We start from the raw sequence: 26315 nt of genomic DNA, 5'->3' as shown, positions 1-26315 counted from the left end.
TTCATTATATACCCATTGGAGGTATATGATAATTATTTATTATACACACCCATTAGAGTGTTTTGATATTCCCAGAGAGTGTAGTGTATGAATATACTTCCATAGGACCGAGTGCATTGTATACATTCCTATAGGTGTCATGTTAACTATTCTATACTGTACAGTATTTGATTTCTCATAGGGTGCAGTGTATAAAATATTATATTTACATAGGATCCAGTGCATTGTATATTATATCCCTATAGATTGTGAAATTATTTTTCCATGTATTTGATATATATGCCTATAGGGTGTGATTTTATATATCCCACTGTATTTGATACATATCCCTATAGGCTGTGAGTGTATGAATTCTACTGTTTGATATCTATCCCTAAAAGTTATGATATTAAATGTTCTACTGTGTTTGATATCAATCCCTAAAGGGTGAAATATTATAAATTATACCATGTTTTACTTCTACAGGGTGTGATATTATTTATTCTACTGGATTTGATGTCTATCCCTATACGCTGCGATGTTATATATTCACCTGTATTTGATAGCTATCCCTATAGATTGTGATTTTATATATTCTGCTGTTTGATATCTATCCCTATAGGATGTGAATTTATATATTCTTCTGCATTAGCTATCTATCGCTATAGGGTGTGATTTCATATATTCTGCTGTGTTTGGTATCTATCCCTATAGTGTGCGATTTTATATAATCTGCTGTTTCAGATCTATCCCTATAGGGTGTAATTTTATATATTCTGCTGTTTGATATCTATTTCTATAGCGTGCAATGTTATATAATCTGCTGTTCAATGTCTATTTCTATAGGGTGTGAATTTATATATTCTGCTGTTTGGTATATATTTGTATAGCGTGTGACTTTGTATATTCTGTTGTGTTTGGTATCTATTTCTGTAGGGTGTGATTTTATATATTCTGCCATTTGGTATCTATTTCTATAGGGTATGATTTTATATATTCTGCCATTTGGTATCTATTTCTATAGGGTGTGATTTTATATATTCTGCCGTTTGGTATCTGTTTCTATAGGGTGTGATTTTATATAATGTGCTGTTTGGTATCTATTTCTATAGGGTATGATTTTATATATTCTGCCATTTGGTATCTATTTCTATAGGGTGTGATTTTATATATTCTGCCGTTTGGTATCTGTTTCTATAGGGTGTGATTTTATATAATGTGCTGTTTGGTATCTATTTCTATAGGTTGTGATTTTATATAACGTGCTGTTTGGTATCTATTTCTATAGGGTGCGATTTTATATAATGTGCTGTTTGGTATCTATTTCTATAGGGTGTGATTTTATATAATGTGCTGTTTGGTATCTATTTCTATAGGTTGTGATTTTATATAACGTGCTGTTTGGTATCTATTTCTATAGGGTGCGATTTTATATAATGTGCTGTTTGGTATCTATTTCTATAGGGTGTGATTTTATATAATGTGCTGTTTGGTATCTATTTCTATAGGTTGTGATTTTATATAACGTGCTGTTTGGTATCTATTTCTATAGGGTGCGATTTTATATAATGTGCTGTTTGGTATCTATTTCTATAGGGTGTGATTTTACATAACGTGCTGTTTGGTATCTATTTCTATAGGTTGTGATTTTACATAATGTGCTGTTTGGTATCTATTTCTATAGGGTGTGATTTTACATAATGTGCTGTTTGGTATCTATTTCTATAGGGTGTGATTTTATATAATGTGCCGTTTGGTATCTATTTCTATAGGGTGTGATTTTACATAACGTGCTGTTTGGTATCTATTTCTATAGGTTGTTATTTTACATAATGTGCTGTTTGGTATCTATTTCTATAGGGTGTGATTTTACATAACGTGCTGTTTGGTATCTATTTCTATAGGGTGTGATTTTACATAATGTGCTGTTTGGTATCTATTTCTATAGGGTGTGATTTTATATAATGTGCTGTTTGGTATCTATTTCTATAGGTTGTGATTTTATATAATGTGCTGTTTGGTATCTATTTCTATAGGTTGTGATTTTACATAATGTGCTGTTTGGTATCTATTTCTATAGGGTGTGATTTTACATAACGTGCTGTTTGGTATCTATTTCTATAGGGTGTGATTTTACATAATGTGCTGTTTGGTATCTATTTCTATAGGGTGTGATTTTATATAATGTGCTGTTTGGTATCTATTTCTATAGGTTGTGATTTTATATAATGTGCTGTTTGGTATCTATTTCTATAGGTTGTGATTTTACATAATGTGCTGTTTGGTATCTATTTCTATAGGGTGTGATTTTACATAATGTGCTGTTTGGTATCTATTTCTATAGGGTGTGATTTTATATAATGTGCTGTTTGGTATCTATTTCTATAGGTTGTGATTTTATATAATGTGCTGTTTGGTATCTATTTCTATAGGTTGTGATTTTACATAATGTGCTGTTTGGTATCTATTTCTATAGGTTGTGATTTTATATAATGTGCTGTTTGGTATCTATTTCTATAGGTTGTGATTTTACATAATGTGCTGTTTGGTATCTATTTCTATAGGTTGTGATTTTATATAATGTGCTGTTTGGTATCTATTTCTATAGGTTGTGATTTTACATAATGTGCTGTTTGGTATCTATTTCTATAGGGTGTGATTTTACATAATGTGCTGTTTGGTATCTATTTCTATAGGGTGTGATTTTACATAATGTGCTGTTTGGTATCTATTTCTATAGGGTGTGATTTTACATAACGTGCTGTTTGGTATCTATTTCTATAGGGTGTGATTTTATATAATGTGCTGTTTGGTATCTATTTCTATAGGTTGTGATTTTATATAATGTGCTGTTTGGTATCTATTTCTATAGGTTGTGATTTTACATAATGTGCTGTTTGGTATCTATTTCTATAGGGTGTGATTTTACATAATGTGCTGTTTGGTATCTATTTCTATAGGGTGTGATTTTACATAATGTGCTGTTTGGTATCTATTTCTATAGGGTGTGATTTTACATAATGTGCTGTTTGGTATCTATTTCTATAGGTTGTGATTTTATATAATGTGCTGTTTGGTATCTATTTCTATAGGTTGTGATTTTACATAATGTGCTGTTTGGTATCTATTTCTATAGGTTGTGATTTTATATAATGTGCTGTTTGGTATCTATTTCTATAGGTTGTGATTTTACATAATGTGCTGTTTGGTATCTATTTCTATAGGTTGTGATTTTATATAATGTGCTGTTTGGTATCTATTTCTATAGGTTGTGATTTTACATAATGTGCTGTTTGGTATCTATTTCTATAGGGTGTGATTTTACATAATGTGCTGTTTGGTATCTATTTCTATAGGGTGTGATTTTACATAATGTGCTGTTTGGTATCTATTTCTATAGGGTGTGATTTTACATAACGTGCTGTTTGGTATCTATTTCTATAGGTTGTGATTTTACATAACGTGCTGTTTGGTATCTATTTCTATAGGGTGTGATTTTACATAATGTGCTGTTTGGTATCTATTTCTATAGGGTGTGATTTTACATAATGTGCTGTTTGGTATCTATTTCTATAGGGTGTGATTTTATATAATGTGCTGTTTGGTATCTATTTCTATAGGTTGTGATTTTACATAATGTGCTGTTTGGTATCTATTTCTATAGGGTGTGATTTTACATAATGTGCTGTTTGGTATCTATTTCTATAGGGTGTGATTTTACATAATGTGCTGTTTGGTATCTATTTCTATAGGTTGTGATTTTATATAATGTGCTGTTTGGAACTGGAAAGGATTCAAAGTTTGGGCTCTGGACCGACAGGAAGTGACGTCGATTACATGCGCCATTCAGCTGATTGGTGGAGCGACGCCGGTCATTTCCGGAGCGGCCTCGGGAATTCGGCTTCACCCCCGGCCCGGCACCGGGGCCTCGGCCACTCGGCTTCACCCCCTGGCCCGGGGGCGGATGGGCATCATGTCGGACCCTATTGCAGCTAATAATGGAGGTGAGGGTCCGGAGTGGACTCGGGGTGGGTGGCCGGCCGGCCAGCCCTCTCCGGACCCCGGGGCGAGCGGACGGGTGGCCGGCCGGCCCTCTCCGGACCCCGGGGCGAGCGGGCGGGTGGCCGGCCCTCTCCGGACCCCGGGGCGGGTGGCCGGCCGGCCCTCTCCGGACCTGGGGCGGGTGGCCGGCTGGCCCTCTCCGGACCCCGGTGGTGAGCGGGTGGCCGGCCGGCCCTCTCCGGACCCCGGTGGTGAGCGGGTGGCCGGCCGGCCCTCTCCGGACCCCGGTGGTGAGCGGGTGGCCGGCCGGCCCTCTCCGGACCCCGGTGGTGAGCGGGTGGCCGGCCGGCCCTCTCCGGACCCCGGTGGTGAGCGGGTGGCCGGCCGGCCCTCTCCGGACCCCGGTGGTGAGCGGGTGGCCGGCCGGCCCTCTCCGGACCCCGGTGGTGAGCGGGTGGCCGGCCCTCTCCGGACCCCGGGGGTGGGGGGTGAGCGGACGGGTGGCCGGCCGGCTCTCTCCGGACCCTGGGGCGGGTGGCTGGCCGGACCTCGGGGTCGGGTGGCCGACTCTCTCCGGACCCCGGGGCGGGTGGATGCCTGTTTCCCCCCCCCCCCCAACTCTGCTGGGATGGGTGGGCGCCTGGCGGGGGGGCAATGGGATGAGTGGGGTGGTGCCTGCCCCAGACTGGATGCCCTGGTGGGAGGTGCCTGCATGGCCCAGAGCCCTCGGGGTTTGAGCTGCGGGGGCACAGAACATCATTTAAAACTGGGGCAGGAATCAGCAACTCAATTGGGGAGACTCGTGAGTTTTTGGAGCAGTGACTTGACTTAGAACCTGGTGTTTACCATTTGTTCACCCAGGCAGTGGTGGGGATCTAGCTCCTCACTGAAAGGATGGTACAGGCAGAAACCCTCGTGGCATTTAAAAAGTGTTTGGATATTCATTTGAAGTGCTGGAATCACCTGGGCCAAAGTGGGTTAGGCTGGATAACTCTCTTTTGGCCAGCACAGAGATGATGGACGGAATGGCCTCCTGTGCTGTAAATTGTTTGATGTTGGCATAACTGACTGATAGATCTTCAGGGTAATGGGAACAATGCTGTTCCAATTGCTCAGTTACAGCACAATCAACACTGGTTATGGGTTAAAAATGGTCTGTTGAGGTAGTGTGAGTCTTTTAACTGAACAAAGTTTCCACAAAATATGGTGGGATGCATAACTCGCAATAACGTGATTATCCGTCAGCCAAAACTCTTCACTGAAGAAGCCTACTTTTTTGCTGCCTGTTTAATGTCATCCCTTCCAGTTCCTTTCAAATTACATAGGCATCCATCCATCTCGGGAGATGATGGACTGCGCCCGGGGTGTCTGTCACTTCCAGATTGAACACCACCTGTTGTGGTTGTAGAGGCTGACTCATGAGCTGGCATTGATAAATAGCGTTGGCCCAAGGGGGACTGATGTCTTTCCTTCCCGCAGGGTCTCTTTTCCACCATCTGGTCATTTCCTTTGCCCTCTGTTTTTTCCACACCCTTCCTGACTGCTCATCTCCAGGCACTCTGGTCAGTAGTGCGGATTTCCCATTTCTCAACTCCAGTCCTGGTCATTTGAAGTCTAGCTTGCAGACATCCTTGTGTTGCAGACCTTGGTGACCTATTGGTCTTGTGCTGATGTGTTTGGGAAGACAGTTTCATCCATTTAGCTGACAAGACCCAGCCAGCAGAGGTGTCACTGACTCGAGAGAGCAAACAAGTTGGAAACCCCTGTGCACTGGTATACTTCCATATTTGGTACTCTCTCCTGTGAGACGATCTCCAATATTTGTCTCAGGCAGACACTTATCCAATTCCCTTTTAAATAACATTGTTACTATCTTGATAGCTACTTGTAGTTATACTGTCTGGAGTTTTGAAGAATGAAAGGGGTCCTCATTAAAATGTTTTAAGATTCTGAGAGAGTTTGATCAAATAGATGCTGAGAGGCTCTTTCTCTTGGCTGGGAACTCTAGAACTGAGGGGGACGGATGTAGCCTCAGAATAAGGGATTGGCCATTTAGCACTGAGCTGAGGAAAAATGTCTTCGCTCTGAGCTTTGGAAATCATTAGAAGATTCTGGAGGCAATTGCTGCTCTATGCTTTTCTTTTGTAGAAGCTTAAGACTGATTCAGGTGTATTTCTGTGATTGGTTCTATAAATCTGGCTGCTTATAAACATTTGCGGGTCAATCTGAATGTGGAGAACATGCTTGTCACATGAGTGGCACTAGATGGATATGTTGAGTAATTGCCTTTGCTTTTTGTTGTAGATCAGGGCACTGATGTGAAAACAGAGACCAATTCTCTTTCTTCAGGAGTTGCCGACCATGTAAAGGAACTCGCAAACGATGCCTATGAGGCTTACACAGTACGTATTACCTTGTAGAGAGTGACTGTAAAATACAGAGCTTACTATAGAACCATTAACATTAATTCTCATTAATTCAGCTCCATGGTCAGCTGAATTGGGACTGAATCACGTTCTCTTTGTTTGCATCAGCAGAAAAAATGCAGTTTCCACAAACAGACTTGTGCCTTCTATAATCTGAAACTTAATGCCTGAAGTGTGACATGAAAGGGAATAATGCGTCACACTTTTCACCAACAAAGATCAAGTAGATTATCTACTGATTTCCCTCTTCTGGGGCAAAACACAAACAACAACATTTGGGCTAAAACCAGCAGCCAAATTTATTTACAGGGCAAATAATACAGTAGGAAATGAACACAAAGTAATGATAGCACAATATTTATGAAGTTCTTATTCAGAATCTTTTAAACAAAATGCGTATGATGTGTAATTTCATGCTGTAAGTAGTTGTCCTTATTGTTGCAATATGGTAAAGGGCAGGGAACACACGCACGCACACTTGTTAGCTTATTTACAGTTTGAGGTATGATGGAACTTTCCACCTGTCCAGGGAACGCTAGGATGCTGCATCACGTGCTGGTTCCTTGTTCTCTCCTGTAAGGCCGACTGATGTCCTTTCACTCCTTTCTCCTCCTCCTCAAGTAACATTGCTGGTATCTTCCTTGTCCTTGAACAATGACATATTAAAACTGCATCAGTGCCTAATCGGAGCACTGGCTATGAAGTTTCACAAAATTGTTTGCCGTAGATAGCATTTGTGTTTACGTATGTTTTCTTACATTTTACCACAGTCAGGACAGTTTGACACTTGTCTGCAGTATCTGGGTCACCTGCAAGAGCTAAACAAAGATGATTACAAAATCTCTCTGAATAAAGCAGTGGTGGAGTTTTACAAAAATGGACAGACTTTGACAGATACCTTGAGACAGACTCTCAATCTGCTGAAAAATCAGGTAAGAGTGGAGAACAACAAATAATGTTTGTAACACAAGAATCAGGAGTAGGCCATTTGGCCCCTCTAGCCTGCTCTACATTTCTATGCTCTGTATAATGAGTTAGGAAAGATTGTGCCTTGAGGCAGATTATTGCAGCACTTTCTCAAGTCACTCTTGGCCTAATGGCAATGGGAAGAACCTTTCACTGGCTGTCCTTTCTGAAGTGGATTACAGTAGTTAGCAAAAGAATGAAGCTTCATTAAAAAGAAAGACTTGCATTTAGATGGGATGCTTTACAGCCAGTGAAGTCACTGTGGTAATGTAGGAAATGTGACAGCCAGTTAGCACACAGCAAACTCCTACAAACAGCAATGGGATAATGACTGGATAATCTGTTTTAGTTGAGGGATAAATATTGGCCCCAGGACATCAGGGAGAGCTCCCCTGCCTTTCTTTGAAATAGTGGCATGGGATCTTCTGTGCCCACCTGAGATAATAGGCGAGGCCTAGGTTTAACATCTTCTTGGAAGGTGACACCTCCAACAATGCAGCATTTCCTCCGTACTGCACTGGAGTGTCAGTCTGGATTTTTGTGCTCGTATTGCTAGAGTGGAGCTTGAACTCGGAATCTTCTGGCCTAGAAGTGAGAGTCATCGGCAGCTAGAGACATGGCTGGCATTTATTAAGATCTTGAAAAAGCTTGACTTTCTCAATAGTTAACCAAAAAAAATTAATTTACTCTCATAAAAACAAAAATTGCTGAAAATACTTATCAGGTCAGGCAGCATCTGTAAGGAGAGAAAGGGAGTTAACGTTTCAAGTCAATTACCTTTCATCAGAATTAGGAAGGTCATCGTGGAGTGCCGTGCATGTGGTGGGGAGATGAAAGTGAAGTGGGATGGTGAGGGAGGGAGAGAGTGAGTGTGCAGGAGGCTTTTCAATACATCGGTAGTACCTTTTTTGGAAGCAAGTTGAAAATGGTCAAATTATCGTTGAATGCTCCTTTGGGTAACAGGAAACTATTGGATTTGTTTTAGGTCCATTCCACAGTGGAAGAAATGGATGGACTGGATGATGTTGAGAACAGCATGCTTTATTACAACCAAGCAATCATTCTTTACCATCTCCGCCAGTATACTGAAGCTATATCAATTGGAGAAAAACTGTACCAATTCATAGAGCCTTTTGGTAGGTAGTTCTTGTTCCACTCTCTGATTGCATTCTAGTAGATTATCCATTCTATAATATTGATTCAGTCATGGTATTTAAATGCTCACACCTGGTCTGTTAAATGCTTTTACTGTTCTATGAAAGCCTGACAACTGAACTGTTGGGACCGGGGAAAGCCACCACATTCTCAGTGTCAAGGAAACATTCCCCAATCCCCCTCCAAATTTCCCCCAGTATAGTATCAGCAGGTCGGATAACTTATCAGGTTTCATTGCCTCCCTTGGTAACTCGTTGTTCACATTTATGGCCCCCCCCACCCCCCCCTCTGTGTAAAGTCGTTAATTCTAAGCTGGCTTTTTACCATCCTTCTTGCAAGTTGTAGGGCATGTCCTTTCAAAATCAAAACGGTGTAAAGGTATTGACGTTTATCCTGTCTGTGCTGCTTTAGGATCTTCAGTAGGTTTTGTTCTGTACATTCCTAATAGTCTCAGCTTCTCTTGACGCTTATTCTCAGTCCTTGGATGAGTTGCCCCTCTTTGAGGCCCCCTCTCCAATAATTCAATCTCTGTCCTCGTAGGTGAGCATAGCATACCAGGTAGGACTGGAGCAGACATCTTTACAAAGCCTGCAGTTGTGCTGCAGCTCTCCACCGATGTCGACCAAGGTGTTAATTTGTCTCCTTTACTGCCTTCCACACACTCCACTGATGGCTTCAATAATCTGTCTGTCCTTCAGCTACCTCCAAGCCCTTATTCCTCTACAGTGACACTATTTAGCTTACATTATCCCTTTAATGTTCTTTCAGCCATATGACTTTGCACTTCCACTGCTTTCAGTGCAGCTCCCCAATCTTTGTATGATGGGACAGTTCTTGTTGTTTGCTGTTGCTCTCAGTTTGCTAGCATTTGGAGAGGTTTGCGTTGGAACGTGCATGAGATCAGTATAAGAGAATGTATGAGGATGTACGTGGGATTCTGTACAGAAAGATTTAAAAAGAAAATCTGCTTTAGGTCATTCGTTTCCTGCCCAGCATTATTGAAATGTGAAGGGATAGCAAGTTGTATGGTGCATTGATGTTCCATAAGTAAGTGTTTGTTAAACAGTTGTTTGCTAGTACAGGATTGAGTATTACTGAAAAGTATTGCTGGAGCTTTTCATCTTGTAAGTGCAAAAATACCAAATTTCAAACGATTACAACAATTTGTCTTATAGGAGAAAAAATCCAATCAGCACCTTTTTCTCCTATAGTGTAAATTGCTATAATGGGGGAGACGGTGGGGTAGTGGCATTGTCAGAGAGCCAGCCTAATGACATGGGTTCAGATGCCATCACGACAGCTGGTGGAATTTGAACTTAATTAACAAATCAGAAATTGAAAACTGTTCTCAGTCATGGTGATGTGAAACTATCATCGATTGTCTCAAAAACCCATCTGATTCAGTCATGTCCTTTTTGGAAGGAAATCTGCCAACCTTATCTGGTCTGGCCCGGCCTACTTGTGACTCCAGACTCAAAGCAATGTGGTTGACTCTTAACCACCCTCCGAAATAGCCTAGAAAACTACTCCGGTCAAGGGTAATTAGAGATGGGCAACAAATTCTGGACAGTGACACCCACGTCCCATTAAAGAATAAAAAAAAATTGTTTGAAATTTGGCATTCTTGTGTTTGTCCCGACGGATGCAAGATGAAAAGCTTCAGCAATGTGTCTCTCTTTTCAGTTGCATAAATGTTTGTTGTGAAAGTGAAATAATCACAGTGAGGTGCTCTGCGTAACAATGCTACTAACCCAGAGCTTATGTAAATCTTTAACTCAGCAAAACCTGGATACCACAAAAGTATGATGTGACTGATGAAGCTGTGCCTATCTATTTGGGCTTAAGGCGCTTGATGCTCGGGTCATTAAAATCTGATTTATTTCTGTCTCCAATCTTTAAGCAGAAGAGAAATTTGCCCAGGCTTTGTGCTTCTTGCTTGTTGACCTTTATCTGTTGACGTACCAGCCTGAGAAAGCTTTGCTGCTGCTCGCAGTTCTGGAGAAAATGATTTTGCAAGGAAACAATAAAAATGGCAAGTCCAGTGAGGTCAGTATCTCTGAATTGATTAGAATTTTAACAGTGACTCGTTGCAGAGTGGTCAACGCCAAGATTTAATGGTTAGGAGAGTTCAAAATGGTCTTGTAATGCAGAGTGACTCCTGACAACTGCCCCAATCTAGATTGGTGTTTATTGCATTGCACGTGAACTGAAGTTGCTAGGGGGAGACGGTGGTGTTGTGGTAATGTCGCTGGACTAGTAATCCAGGGGCCCAGGCTAATGCTGTGGGGACAGGGGTTCAAATCCCACCGTGGCAGCGGGTGGAATTTAAATGCAATTGAAATTAAGTTGCTTGACCTGGTGAAGCCCCCGATGCTGATGATTGCTTTCATATGATGGGTAAAACTTCTAATGGGGTGTCAGGTTTGGCTGTCCATTCAGGGGCCTCTTGAAATGTTGAGTGGAGGAAACAGGTGCCTTCTGTAGCTGATCTTAAGGGGCAGACTGATGTGATATGCTCCGCGATCTGGGACTCTCGGCCACAATCGCACTTTGGCTCGTCTCTCACCTTCCACTTATGAAATAGAGGTGTTCAAAATGATGAGAGGGTTTGATGGAGGAAATGAGAAAATACAGGACTGTAAATAACCTGGAAATGGACAGAAGAAACAGCATCGATGTCCTGTGTTGATTCAGTTGACTGCTGTCCTCCATCCTCAGGAGAGGTTGAAGCTAGAACTCTCTGCTGCTGGGTCAGTGATGAGGTGCTGGCCTTTTTTTTAGCTGTGTGTGTTTCCCACCATCTGGATAGTTTGTTGGTATCAGCTATGTGAGTGTTAGTTACTGTTTCCCTGAAACTAATTAAGCTTTATCCATACCGTTCATTAAGTTTACAGTGTACAGCAGCCGAAAATTGTTCTGCTAAAGTAATTTCTCTCTCATAATTTTGACAAAGGTTTATAAAGATGCCACTAATCAGAAGGTTGATGCTGGAGTTATGGTGGAAGCTACTAAGTCCAAAATTCATCAGGTATGTGGATAAACTATCTCCACTTATGTCGTGATTCTCCTTAGAGCAGAGAAGGTTAAAGGGAGATTTAGTAGAGGTGTTCAAAATGATGAGAGGGTTTGATGGAGGAAATGAGAAAACACAGGACTGTAAACAGCCTGGAAATGGACAGAAGAAACAGAAAATATTAAAACTTTAGATGTTAAATGGATTTCATGGTATTTGCAAGTTGTTTTTGTTGATGATATAAATGATCTTGTTCTCCTTGCATGACTTGTCCATGTTATGTTTACAGTGTAAAGTGAGAGCTTATGTCCAGATGAAATCTTTGAAGGCCTGTAAACGGGAAATCAAGTCTGTAATGAATACAGCTGGAAATGTAAGTAGATTACGTGAAAATTGTGCTTCTGTGCAAATCACAACTAAATCTTAGGAATCTCTCACTCATGCACTTTACCTCCATCTTCTTCTCTACCCCACCTCACCACCATCAGATATTAATCTTCTGGTTCTGGTGATGATTTTTAAACATGATGCAGCATGGAAGGAGACCATTTGGCCCATTGCACCCGTGCTGGAGTTTACGGAGCTATCCGATTAGAGTGATTTCAAAAGGAAATTAGATAGGCAATTGAAGGAAATTAACTTGCAGGGTTAGTAGGATCGAGTGGGGGCATGGATGGGCTCAGCTTCTGGGACTCATTTGGATTGCTCCGTGGGGAGCTGGAGTGGACTCGATGGGCTGAACTTCCTCCTTGTGTGACATTAGCATAAATGACTCTGTCCCACACCCTTGTTCTTCCCAAACCCCTGCAAATTGTTCCCTTTTCAAGCATGCCTCCAAACCCTCTTTGAAAGTTACTACTGAATCATCTGCTTCCACTGCCCTTTCAGGCAGTGCTTTCCAGATCACAACCTGCTGCATTAAAATAATTCTCCTCCTCTGCCCTTCGGCTCTTTAAATCTGTGACCCCTTGTTACCAAGATTCCCACTAGTGGAAACTGTTTCCCAGCTCAGTGCAGCTTGCTCCTATAGTACTAGGAAGATAATTGCTGTGATGTAACATATCAAGTATATGGAATTCAATGCACTTTATTCCCTGAAAACCTTTCATACTTGAAGACTTTCTTCAGAGTCCTCTCACCTGCAGAATAATCTGTCTCTCTCTTATCTCAGATGCTTTGGGTTAACTGTCAGTTTGTTTGCCCTTTTCTGCACTCTCCCAATCCCTGGGTATCCTAGCTGTAGTATAGTGACCAGAGTTGTACATAGTCCTCCAAATGTTGGCATACCAGTGCCTCGTGCAGTCTCAATATCACTTACTGGAACTTGCGCTCTTATCGGTGTGGCTCAACAGATCATTTTAAAATCTGTTACTGGATCTTGACAGGAATGTCTTGACAGTAACAGTTTGGGAGTGGGTAGAGAGAGGATTGACAGCCATTTGTTTCTCCTCTCTTGGCTCAAGTGTACTTTCCCCTCATATCTGTAATGTGCCGTGGCATCTTTATTTGTGTTTAACAAAGACAGCCTATAGCACCTTTCACAACCTCAACACTTCCCAACATGCTTCACAACCAATGAAGCATTTTTAAAATGTAATCACTGCCATAATGTAGGGAAGGCACAGCAAGATCCTACAAACAACAATAAGAGAAATGAATTGATCATTTAAAAAAAAAAAATCTGTTGGTAGAACAATAAATATCTGTCAGGAGATTGTGAAGAACCATGTTATTTCTCTTCGAATAGCATCCTGGAATATTTTTGCATCCACTTGAGGTCCTCGGTTTAACATCTCATCCGAAAGATGATGCCTCCAACAGTGTAGCACTCCCCTCAGTACTGCATTGGCAGTGTCAGCCTGGATTTTGTGCTCAAGTCTGGCGTGGGACTTGAACTCATGAGAGTCGGGCTAGCGTGCTGCGCACTGAACCAAGAGTTATGCTAAATTAACGCTTCTATAAAGACGCGCTTTGCACATATGTCCAAATCTGTGGGATGTAATTACTCATCCTTGCATGAATGATAATTAATGATCATTTGGGATTTACCAGAATGGTTCCAGAGAATGGAAGACTTTGGTTACAAGGTTAGGTTAAAAAGCTGGGGCTGTTCTCCTTGGAGGAAAGGAGATTGAGGGGTGATGTGATAGAGGTGTGTAAGATTATGACTGGTTTAGATGAGGTAGACATGGAAATCCTGCTCCCTTAGGCTGATGGTACAAGGATTAAGGACACAGATTTAAGGTTTTGGGCAAAAGATACAGGGGGAAGAAAGAACATTTTCACACAGCGAGTGATAATAGCCTGGAACTTGCTGCCTAAGAGGGTGGTGGAAGTGAAAACAATCAACCATTTCAAAAGGAAATTGGATGGGTACTTGAAGGAAATAAGCCTGCAGGGCTACGGGGATCCAGCGGGGGAGCGGGACTGATTGGATTACTCAGGGAGAGCTAGCGTAGAGACTCAGGGCCAAATGGCCCCCTGAACCCTAAATAACTCTTTGACTCTGTACCTAGATTTTCATTATGACGCAAGTAGCCTTTGCAATGGGATTTTGGTTTCACTAAATGATTTTAAAATTTTGCCGCTATAAACGGACTTCATTTGTCAGTTACATATTTGTTTTTTGTTATGCAGTCTGCTCCCTCCCTATTTCTCAAGAGCAATTTTGAGTATTTAAGGGGGAATTATCGGAAAGCGGTGAAGCTGTTGAACAGCGCAAACATCACGGATCATCCTGGATTCCTTAGCACAGGTAGGAATCTAAAGAATGGCCACGGTTTTATGGCTTACAGCAGATGATTATTAGTGATTCATTGAGGCAAGTGTGGATAGATATTTCACATTGATCAATTTATTTTGTTATTTGAAGCGCCAATAATCGAGAGTTTGTTTTGTGTGGGGAAAATCCCTTTGCTCCTTATCTGTGTTTTAATCTTTTTGTCTTGCCAATTTCCCTTCAAATTGCACAGGAGTATAAATAATTTTTAAGCTGCTTCATAAAGAGCAGTCTTCATGGCAGTACTCGTATCCTTGTGATGTCATGTCTGTTCCACACACCTCTGTCTGCGAAATCTTTTTTTCCTGTTCACTTTAACAGACTAGAAAGAAAAGCTCCTGAATTTTCTATTGTTATAGAAAGGGTTGGTGCTCTAATCATAACTTGCCTCTTCTGAAAGAGGTTGATTTCAGTTTGATCTGCCGAATACCAACCTTTTGAGTGGGGTTGATGTTCCCAGCCGCATTTCCAATTCAGTACAATCGAATTTATTCAGGTCTAGTGGAATTAATCTTAGCCTTCCAATTTATCAGTAAGAACAGGAGATTGACTCTTTATTCACTCTTTCTCTCTTCCACATAATTGTTCGTTGTCGCTAGATGCCATACAAGTATTTTTTGATAGGATTCTAGTCTCAGTGCAATGAGCTATTGTGATTCCATTGCATGGCCCTCTTCCCATGGCCAACATTTGTTACTCATCCAAGTAGGAATGATCCCCTCACTGGTTACTTATCTGTAGTTGCGTCTTATTGTCTAGACAGATTTGAAACATTGAAAGATATGTCCCATTTACGTCAAGTTCTATATTTGCACAAGCTGTCCATCCTCATTTGATTTGACAGTGACGTATCCCAGTGGCTTTCAGTTAACACAGCCATCTCGCTACACAATTTTCACAGATCTCACCATGGGAAACACTTCTTTTTATTCATAGAATCATATAGCCCAGAAGGAGGCCGTTCAGCCCATAGTGCTTGTGCTGGCTTTTTGAAAGAGCTATCGAATTATTTCCACTTCCCTACTCTTTCCCCCGCCGTGGTCCTGCAAATTCCTCCTTTCCAGGTATTTATCCAATTCCCCATTTGAAAATTACTATTGAATCTGCTTCCACCACCCTTGCAGGCCATGCATAGCAGATCATCGTAACTTGTGCAAAAAAAAACTTCCATCTCCAACGTTCCCTTTAAAATGTTGTTGCCGTGCTCAGCCCATCGCTTGGTGTGTCATCCCGTAATTTTTTTTTGCACGGCTGTGCAGATGTTTTACTTATCTCAGAGCAAGTTCTTGTGGGGGTCTTGCAGGTTGCTGTGTGCCTACACAACTTAACAGGAGCTTTGCTCATCTCCTCTCTTTTTGCCAACTGCTGTAAATCTGTGCCCTTTGGTTACTGGTCCTCCCACCAGTGGAAATGGTTTCTCCTTGTCTACTCTTATCCAAATTAATCTTCTTTATCTTGAAAAAGAGCCCCCCATATCTGAAATCTGCCACCTATCACTCTTAGCTTTTATATATATATATATATAGTAATGAAGTTGTTAAAACAACTGTCTTGACTTTTCTCCCTTAAAATATTTGGAAACAGGTGAATGTATTAGATGTATGTTCTGGAATAACCTTGGATGCATCCATTTTGCCATGGGGAAACACAACCTTGGAATTTTCTACTTTAAAAAGGCCTTGCAGGAGAATGATGCTGCTTGCATGCAGTTAACGGAAACAAGCACAGACCAAGGTGGGCTATATTTGGTCAAATATTCTATAAAAATATGAACACGGACCTAATTTAGTGTGAATGATTTGAATTTAAATGATGCATAAATGCATGTGACTTATTGAATTCTTGCTTAGGAAGCCCAGCTGCTAATGTTTAAGTTCCTATTTTCTATATTCTGGTAATCAGCTTAACATCAGCTTTGGCTTAGTGGAATATATTCTCTCGCTGGAGTGAAAAGGCTGTGGATTCATGTTTTCTGCCCTCACCACCCCTGCCAGCCACTGACCCCCATCCCCCACCAGCCACCACCCCTATTCCAGAGACTTAATTACAAAATCTGGGCTAACGTTGCTGAGGAGGCACTTAACTCAGGCACCGTCTTTCAGAAGAGATGTTAAACCAAAGCCCCGTCTGCTGTCTCAGACAGGCAGATGTAAACAGGGGAATAACTCCTTTATAGTGCCATCCTATGGCACTATTTCAAAGAAAAGCTAGAGGAGCTTCTCCCGGTATCCATGGCCAGTATTCGTTCTTTAGCCAATATGGTTGCAACAGATTGCCCGGTGATTATCATATTGCTGTTTGTGGGATCTTGCTGTGTCACACGGGCTGCCAGGTTGCCTACATTGCAACAATGCTACACTTCAAAAAGTACCTCATTGGCTGTGCAGAACTTGGAGACATCCTAATGGTGTCAAAAGTGTAACTTCAGTCCTAACTCAATTATTCTAAAAATATTTCCAAGCACACCTTCCCTGAAATGAAGGATGACTGGCATTTTTCACTCACTTGTGTTGGACATAATTTTGTACAAGTTACATTTTAGTTGCTGCAAAGCAAACTACTGTGTTTTTTTTTCTTTAATTTAAAAGGAAAGGCACTACTTATATGTAAATGTTGATGAGGTTTCACTCCAGTTACTTTTGTTCGAAAGTTGACATTAAAATCAGTTTCTAATTAACTTCTCCTTGTTTTGATGTACCTTAAGGGGCTTATCTTAAACTGCTGTCCATCACTATTCACCACGAGACTGGAAGTGATTTATTACTCCTTGTGCTCAATAGACAGGACAGAGCATCAGTCCTACAGATCAGATGGGTTCTACCTAGCCTCCCAGTTACCCTAATATGTGTATATTCTTATCTTCAAGTAAAGAACCCACGTTATTGTTCTACCAACCCTTGTATGATTTGGTATGTTTGCGCTAAACAGATGAACACAACACACTTCATTGGAAAGTTGGAGGCAGCAACAGTGAAACAAGTTGGGTAGTCAATTATCCTGTAATCTCTAGACTTTTCAAATGGTTTTTATTGAACAATTTCAATTTCTGCTTTTTGTGGCTGCTTAATATTTGGAGATTTTTTTTCCCCTTCACTTTTTTATTAATGATTAGGGAAGAAGTTTTCAGGCAGACCTATGAGTACATTGCTCACAAACAAACGATATGAACTGTTGCACAACTGTGGAATCCAGCTATTGCACATAGGCAGACCGCTGGCGGCTTTTGAGTGCCTGATGGAGGCAGTTCAGGTGTACCACTCCAACCCACGTCTTTGGTTAAGGCTGGCAGAGTGTTGCATTGCTGCCAACAAGGGGGTGAGTGGACTCATTCCTGCATCAACTACTTTTCCATTCAATCCAAGTTGTTTTTTTTTCCCCCCTACCTTTTCTTCTGTCATGTTAAATTTCAGCATTATTTTCCTTCAGACATCAGAACAAGAGACCAGAGGGCTGCCAAGCAAAAAAGGGATTGTACAATCAATTCTGGGTCAAGGCTATCACCAAAAGATAGTCTTGGCATCGCAGTCTATGCAGAACACCGTTTATAAGTGAGTGAGCACCATGTGTGAGCGGGGGGTGGGTGAGCAACACTAGGGTGAATAGGACCGGTGTGACTATAAATGATTAACAACTGACTGCATAGCACGGTGTGTAAATGAGTAAACTTTTAAAATGTTTAAACGTCAAACCTTGAAAGTGTGCATATTATCTGTATAGGAACAGTTTAAAATTGAAAGCTTTTAAACTCGTTACTTGCAAGAGTCACCAGGTATAAAGTTAGTGAAGTGATATGTGGGTTCTGAGAGCAAATATGTTCAGATTTTGACTGTTAAGATACCTAAATTAAATGCATTTGGGCAGTGGAATACCCAACAGGCATGTTCAAAGAATACAAAATTTCATGTGACTATGGATCACAGACAAGAGGTTGTCAAGCAGAAGCCTCTTCCTTCAACAATTGCTGCCAACATTGTGTTCAAGTTAATTCCTTGCTTAAAATATGCATGTTTCCTGAAAGCACCAACTTTTGCTTCAGTTACTGGCTTCTGGCAGCTCACCAGTACCTCATCCAAGCAGCCTGACTGCATGTCTGAGTTAAAGATAGTGTGATATTCAACTGCATGGGGCATCACCACAAAGTCTTTTGTCTTTACCTGGCAAGTGTTTCCTCGGGTAGGGGGTTGCGGGGAGTGGATGGTTGGCGGTGGTGGAGGTGGCCATTGAATAGAAATCAAGACTTTCTTCTCTTTAAGATGATTGGTTAAAAAAAATCCAACTGGGGTGGGAGGGCGGCAGTGGGTGAAATCAATTTTTTTTACACACATTGAGTTGTTATCTGGAATGCAGTGTGCTGCCTGAGAGGGTGGTGGAAGCAGATTCGATAATAACTTTTGAAAGGAAATTGGATGTATGCTTGAAAAGGAAAAATTTGCAGACTATGGGGAAAGAGTGGGATTAATTGGATAGTTCTTTCAAAGAGCCGGCACAAACATGGTGGGCTGAATGGCCCCCTCCTGTGTTGTATGATTCTTCCTTTCCTCAGCTGAGATTGGCTGACTTGCTTAAAATATGCATTTTGGGGCTCTCCTGACTTGCATATCAGCCTAGAAAGGCCTAACCATCAATTGTGTTGGAAATACCGAAAGGTGCATTTGGGATGATTGTGTATAAAAGTTTCATTTCGGATTTTAAAGCCACGAAGCCTTTATTGAAATGGGCTTGTTTTCATTTTGTTTCACAGCGATGGGCAGTCTTCAGCCATTCCTGTAGCCAGCATGGAGTTTGCAGCCATCTGCTTACGAAATGCCTTGCTTCTGCTCCCTGAAGACCAACAGGAGACCAAAAAAGATAATGGGTTAAGAAGCTTCAATCAACCAGGCGGTGGTGAAACCAGCAATGAAAACAGTGAGGCATGCAGGTACAGCACATGAAAAAAAACTTCACTGACCATACAAGTGTAGCATTGATGTACTGGTGTAGTGGAATTTTGCTATATCCACTCGAGGGATATGTGGATAGTGCAGGGAGGTGCAGCTGACATAGAAGATCAGCTGTGATCTCACTGAATGGTGGAGCTGCGTCTAAGGGCTAAATGGTCTAAACCTATTTTTGATCTTGCACCTCCTTAATTTACGTTCTCGCATGCATTGATTTGTTTCACTCAAATGCTCAGTATTAGCAACTGATAAATAAGTCAGAAGCTGGCAATCTCTGGCAATGGTTTCTCTCCCCAACATCGCAGCATCACTGCTGCAATCCCCTAGGGATCCGTCCGTGGCACACTCTCCTCCTCTCCCTCTGCTACATGCTCCCCATGGTGACATCACCCAAAGCCATAGGGTCAGTTTCCCCCTGTGTGGTGGTCAACACCAACTCTAATTCCCCACCACCCCTCTTGACTCCCCTCCACTGCCTCTGCGGCCAGAGCGCCTTTCCCAACACCCCGGTGCCAGGTGAGCCGGTATCTTCCTGCAGCTAACCATAGGTGAGACCTAAGCCATCATATTCAGTCCCTGCTGTCAGCTCTGATCTCTCCATCAATTCCGCCCCTTCCAGTGGGTGAATAAGAGTGACTATATTGCTTTACAGACAGCTGGCATGGACTCAATGGGCTGAATGTCTCCCCTCTGTGTTACTTATGACTCTGACTTTCTACAAGGACGACTACGAAAGCACATTATAGTATAGATTGGCCGCTCCTTAACCCTTCTAAACCCCATGACAAATTAATCAAAATACTCCATTGTTGTTGCACTATATGCTGAAATTATTTTCCCTCATTCTACAGTGGTAAGCCTCATGAAGGGGATAAGTTCTTAGTTCCAGGCCCACCATCTTCTCCGTTAAGGAAAGAGGAATTGGACAATCTCAGGTAACTATGCATTCCTGTTCCTTATCCATTTACATAAAGCTACTGTCCTTTCAACTAAGTTCAACAATGTGATGGGGGCTTTCTGCACATCAGAATGTAAATTCTGTTGCTATTAATTCCAGAATATTGCAAACATTTAGAATAAAAATCTCGGATTTGTTGCTGGAATTGACCACGTTTAATATAAGCAAAGGAAATTATTTTAGCACATTACAGTCAACCCCTGCTCAGGACTAATCGAGCTGGTGCTGGAATGGGAGAAAATGATTTGGCCAACACCTTTTCTTTTCTCTTCTCCATTCTGCAGCGTCCCTTGCTGTTCTCTTCTGAAATGGATGGTTAATTTATTCTGTATTTAATTGCCTGTGCGTCAGTTTGCATTTTCAATAACCTCAGTGTCTGAGGTTCTCTCCTCTGTCCTACCCTATTCGCCTAAAAAGATGCAATCGCCAATTGCAGAAAGAGGCTGAGAAGAGTACAGTCCGTGTCCTAAATGATAAGTTCCTGCCAAATGTTTACTGGGGCAGAAATATCCCAGTACTTCGCAAATTCTGACAATCCAATTGGAGTTCATTTTTTTTTCTTTCATGGGTTGTGGGCGTTTCTAGCAAGGCCAGCACTTGTTGCACACTCCTAATTGCCATCGTGGAGATGGTGGTGAGCTGCCTTCTTGAACTGCTTCAGCCTTTCTGTAGTGAGATGGCGCAACTTGAGCGGGTTGCTAGATCATTTCAGGAGCAAGTTAAGAGTCAACCACATTGCTGTGAGTCTGGAGTCAGATATAGGCCAGACGGGTAAGAATGGCAGATTTCCATCCCTACAGGGCATTAGTGAACCAGATGGGTTTTTACGACAATCAATGACAGGTTCATAGTCACCATTACTGAGACTAGCTTTATATTCCAGGTTTATTAATTGAATTTAAATTCCACCAGCCGCTGTGGTGGGATTTGAACCCACACCCCCAGAGCATTAACCTGAGCATCTGCATTACAAGTCCAGTGACATTATTGCTGTGCTTAATGACTATAGATTATAAATGAGATGAAATTTGTGGCGGGCTTCAACTCTGAGTTCAAATCCTGTGATAAATAGATGACTGGAATTGCAGGCTGATCACATCAAAAGTTTTCTTACTTGTTCTCTCAGATGCTCTATACTGGCTGGCAGTGCATATGTTGCTCTTGCACTTGGTGACAACCTTATGGCCTTAAATCACGCAGAGAATCTGCTACAGCAGACCAAACTGTCTGGATCTTTAAAGTAAGTAACCAAATAATTTAAACAAGGTTATTATCAACATGATTAATTTAATCTGCCCTGCATTTGAAGCAGGTGCTTATTTAAACTTGGTCTGTTAGACGTATACTTGAAATGGAAAATGCAACTGAAGACCATTCAGCCCATCATGCCTGTGCTAGCTGAAGTAATTATCCTTTTAACCCCAATCTGCTCCTTCTCCATTGCTGTGCTCTTTCTCTTTTCAACTGAGTTCTGCCCATCAGTAAGATGGGAACTGATCTGATTGTGACCTCAACTCCCCTTCCTCCCTGCCTCCCATTACCCTTGACTCTTCTCGATCAAAAATCTGTCCAACTCGGCCTTGAACATATAATAGATGGGATTGCAAATCCACATTGACTATCTTTGATCAGCCGTGCCTTTCCTTAATATTTGCTTTATTTAAATCTTTAATTGCAGCCACCAGTAAGTTTTCGGCTGTTGACTCAAGGATAACTCATCTGTCCCTGTTTCTGAGCTTGGGTGTAATATTTGCCACCCTCCAATGCTCTGTCTCTAATGAATTTTGAAAAATCACACTTAGTCCCCACTTCACCCTCTTTCAGTATTCTGAGTTGTCTATCACCTGGGCCTAAATTACTTTTTAGCACTTTCATTCCCGGGGGAGCATTCCCTTATGTATGTATCCACTGTGTTGCCCTTGCTTCAGTAGACTCATAGATGTTTACAGCACAGCCGGAGGCTTTTCGGCCCATGTGTTTGCACTGGTCAACAAAGATCTAACCACACTGATCCCATTTTCCTGGAAGCTATGGCAATGCAAGTGAATATCTAAATACTTCTTAAATGTTACAAGAGTTTCTGACTCAATCGTCCTTTCAGGCAGTGAGTTCCAGACTCCCACCACCCTCTGGGTGAAAAAAATTCTCCTCAACTCCCCTCTTAGCCTTCTACCTTTTACCTTAAATCTATGCCCCCTGGTTATTGACCTCTCTACTAATGGAAAAAGTGTCTTCCTACCCACCCTATCTATATCCCTCGTAACCTTATACACCTCTATCAGGACCCCTCTCAGCCTTCGCTGCTCCAAGGCAAGGACATACAGAGAAAAGTGAAATAAGTCTTAAGAGGCTTCTGAAATGAGAAGAGAAGTATTTAAGTGGCTGCCATTTCCTTATTTACCATAATGAGCTCACTTTGTTAATTTTGAGTATTGCAACATCCTTGACCAAGTTTTTGGTCATCTGACCTTATGTGGCCTGGTGCCATACTCTTGTTTTATAATGCTCATGTGAAGCACCTTAAGATGCCTTATTGCATTAAAGGTAGTACATAAATATTAGCTGTTGTTGGAGGTTAAATTAGGAATTTATTTTTCTCTGGTTTTAGAAGGCTATATCAAAATCGGTACTTTAATAACCCTTTTTTTTTGCATAGCTTGCGTTGATTCCTTAAATGTGTTATGTAAGTTTGATGTTTCTGACAGTTTGTGATTGTGTTTAGGTTTCTGGGTCATTTGTATGCAGCAGAATCTCTCATCTCTCTGGACAGGATCTCTGATGCCATCACTCATTTGAACCCTGAAAATGTTACTGATGTGTTCCTTGGAGTTTCGTCAAATGAGCAGGATCAAGGTGAATAATTACACGTTTGTTTAAATGATCAACCCTGTTAGCTGGCATGGTTTTAACCTTTATCCATTTGGAGATTGGTTTCATCTAAAGGAATGATTTCTCAGGAATAGTCCAACTTAAGAGCAATGTTTCCATAGACTCGCAGAATCATAAAGCAAAAAAGGCCCCTCAATCCATCGTGCCTGTGCTAGCTCTTTGAAAGCTATCCAATAGTCCCACTCCCCTGCCCTTTGCCCATAACCCTGCAAAATTTTTCCTTTTCATTTTAAGTATTTGTCCAATTCCCTCTTGAAAGCTACTGTTGAATCTGCTTCCACTGTCTTTTTGGGCAGTGCGTTCAAGAATTCATAACTTCATGTGTATGGGGAATAATTCTTCTAATCTTCCCTCTGGTTCTTTTACCAATTGTCTTGGATCTATGTTCTCTAGTTACAGTCCATCTGCTAGTGGAAATAGTTTCTCCTCACTTACTGTATCCAAACCCCATAATTTTGAATACCTCTATTAAATCTCCCCTGGACCTTCTCTGCTCCAAGAAGAACGATCCCAGCTTCTCCAGTCTCTCCACGTAACTGAAGTGCCTCATCCGAACGTACGAATTAGGAGCAGGAATAGTCCACTCGGCCCCTCGAGCCTGCTCTGCCATTCAATAAGATCATGGCTGATCTGGTTGTAATATCAACTCCTCCACATTTCCACCTACCCCTGATAACCTATACGAGCATAACATCTTCCCTGGGACAAGACAAATGCAATAAGACACTGTCGGGTATTTCAGCTCCGGCGACCTGGATTTAGAATGATCAAACTCCTCCACTTCTGTCCATTTCACAATAATCCAGCTTTTATTGGCTTTGATTCTCTTGGTTGAGAATTGGACCCATCAGGTGACCTCTACATTCCTGGTACCGTTCTGGCAAATCTCCTCTGCTTCCTGCCCAAGACGCTGACATCCTTCCTAAAGTGTGGTGCTCAGAATTGGATTAATTATGATTTTGTGGGAGAGGCTGAAGCAAGCTTTCAGCATTGTTCAGAATGTTCTGCAAATTCTTGTCAGCTGTTATTTCTCTCTATGATCCAGGTTTTTTTTCTCATAAGTAACCTGTAAATAAAACAGAAAGGTTTTTAAAAAAAAGGAAACCTGTTTTGTTCACATTAAATTGTCCAAATGTTGGAAATATATCTGTTTAAGCTTACTGCTGAGGTTGATTACTGTCGCAGGGGTTGGACACTGGCCTGGGCATAAGCCCTGTGTGCATGCCACCCCCCCACACACACACACACACACACACACACACACACACACACACACACACACACACACACACACACACACACACGGTCACAGATGGCAGCTACACCTACCCATAGCTACATGCCAAAAAGCTACATAGCATAGCCAAAGCACTCAGTGTGTGGCAGACCCCTTCCCAGTGTTAGCAAACATCAAGACTGCTTCCCCACTGCCTGCCACCCTGAGCACATGCATACCCAGGACTTGTCCTCGCTTTCCCCCATCAGCACCCTGCATCAAGAGCTCTCTCACCCTCCTCCTCTGGTGTCGTCATAAACCGAGACCCTCCTGTCTCAGCACTGGGAGACCCTGAATTTCCTATGGCTATTGCTGAATTCTGGGATTACTTCCAGCAGTGCTGCCATAGCCCAGAAAGCCCTCCTGCAGCCACAGAATCACAGAATTGCTACCACACAGGAGGAGGCCATTCGGCCCATCATGTCTGCATCGGCTCTCTAAATGAGCATTATGACTTAGTGCCAATCTCCTGACTTTTTCTCGTACCCCTGCACATTGTTTCTATTTAAATAAAACCATCTAATGCCCTCTTGAATGCCTCGGTTGAACCTGCCTCCACCACACTTCCAGGCAGTGCATTCCAGACTTGAACCACTCGTTGTGTGAAAAAGTTTTTTCTCAAGTCACATTTGCTTCTTTTGTAAATCACTTTAAATCTGTGCCCTCTCATTCTCGATCCTTTTATGAGTGGGAACAGTTTCTCCCTACCTACTCTGTCCAGCCTCCTCATGATTTTCAACACCTCTATCAAATCGCCTCTTAGCCTTCTCCTCTCCTGGGAGAACAGTCCCAACCTCTCCAATCTATCCTCATAACTGAAGTTTCTCATCCCTGGAACCATTTTTGTAAACGCTTCTGCACTCTCTCCATTGTGTTCACATCCTTCCTAAAGTGTGGTGCCCAGAACTGTGCACAGTACTCCAGCTGAGGTCTAACTAGTGTCTTATATAAATTCAGCTTAACCTCCTTGCTTTTGCACTGTCTGTCCCTATTGATAAAGCCCAGAATACTGGACACCTAGCCGTTGCAGTTCTCCACTCCCCTGGTATGTGGGACCCGGGGGGGTCTCCCTCAACCAGCCAGTGGTCCTCCCACCACTGCTGTGCTTTGGTCCCACTCCTCCATACCTGCCTGCTAGTCCCAAGACTTCCCTTTCTCCTTTCTCCCTGCCCCCACCCCCTCCCCTGCACCACCTCTTAGTGCAGCCAGACCTACACTCCCTTCCCAACCCTTTGAAATTGTTCTCAAGATTTGCTGGCATTTATTGCCCACCCCTAATTGCCCTTGGGAAGGTGGCGGTGAGGCTGCCTTCTTCAACCGCTGCAGTCCAGGGGGTGTAGGTACACCCGCAGTGCTGTTAGGAAGTGAGTTTCAGGATCTTGACCCAGCAACAGTGAAGGAACGGCCGATATGTTTCCAAGTCAGGATGAGGTGTGGCTTGTGGGGGGGTGGGGGGATCTTGCAGGTGGCGGAGTTCCCATACACCTGCTGTCGTCGCTGCCAGATGTGGGTTTGGGAGGTGCTGCGAAAGTTATAAAATGTACAATGATTTAGAAAGACAAGGTCTTGTGTCACTGCTGTCTCACAGACTGCAATATACGAAAGGCAATCAGTTCAGAGAATGGTGTAATTATACAGGAGCAATGAAATCAACACTGGTATGTCGGTTACGTGGGAAATAAATGCAAACTGAGCTATTTTGGTTTTTCAGGATCTGACCGAGGGGAAAATGAACAGATGGAAAGCTGTAAGTATACGTTTAAAAACATAATATTTAGGCACAAGAGCAAAATACTGTGGATACTAGAAATCTGAAATAAAGATAGACATTTCTGGAAAACACAGTAGATCAGGCAGCGTTTGTGGCTAGAGTTAATGTTTCAAATCGGTGACTGGAACTGGAAGCAGTGAGCGAATCGATATTTTTTGAACAAG

The 26315-nt window shown here is 42.1% G+C and overlaps 1 protein-coding gene across 4 annotated transcripts in view; it reads left to right on the top strand.

The window, feature by feature from the left end:
- The first annotated feature begins 3778 nt into the window (after positions 1–3778).
- cnot10 (CCR4-NOT transcription complex, subunit 10) overlaps positions 3779–26315 on the top strand; it is a 33647-nt gene continuing 11110 nt past the window's right edge. Inside the window, exons 1-17 of one of the 4 annotated variants that reach the window (XM_041189661.1) lie at positions 3779–3983; positions 6286–6383; positions 7178–7339; positions 8359–8509; positions 10429–10574; positions 11482–11556; positions 11831–11914; positions 14179–14296; positions 15905–16054; positions 17249–17299; positions 17433–17635; positions 17747–17868; positions 19062–19238; positions 20109–20192; positions 21342–21455; positions 22938–23068; positions 26092–26127. In XM_041189661.1, coding sequence (XP_041045595.1) covers positions 3944–3983; positions 6286–6383; positions 7178–7339; positions 8359–8509; positions 10429–10574; positions 11482–11556; positions 11831–11914; positions 14179–14296; positions 15905–16054; positions 17249–17299; positions 17433–17635; positions 17747–17868; positions 19062–19238; positions 20109–20192; positions 21342–21455; positions 22938–23068; positions 26092–26127 — 1942 coding nt within the window. In that variant the 5' untranslated portion in view covers positions 3779–3943. The remainder of the gene's footprint in view (positions 3984–6285; positions 6384–7177; positions 7340–8358; positions 8510–10428; positions 10575–11481; positions 11557–11830; positions 11915–14178; positions 14297–15904; positions 16055–17248; positions 17300–17432; positions 17636–17746; positions 17869–19061; positions 19239–20108; positions 20193–21341; positions 21456–22937; positions 23069–26091; positions 26128–26315) is intronic. The other 3 variants (XM_041189658.1, XM_041189660.1, XM_041189659.1) reach the window with 3 other exon arrangements.

Source organism: Carcharodon carcharias, chromosome 6, assembly GCF_017639515.1.
Source record: "Carcharodon carcharias isolate sCarCar2 chromosome 6, sCarCar2.pri, whole genome shotgun sequence".
In the NCBI taxonomy this organism is placed as follows: Eukaryota; Metazoa; Chordata; class Chondrichthyes; order Lamniformes; family Lamnidae; genus Carcharodon; species Carcharodon carcharias.
Note: the sequence above shows the minus strand (reverse complement) of the source record. Positions and strands in the feature narration are given on the sequence as shown.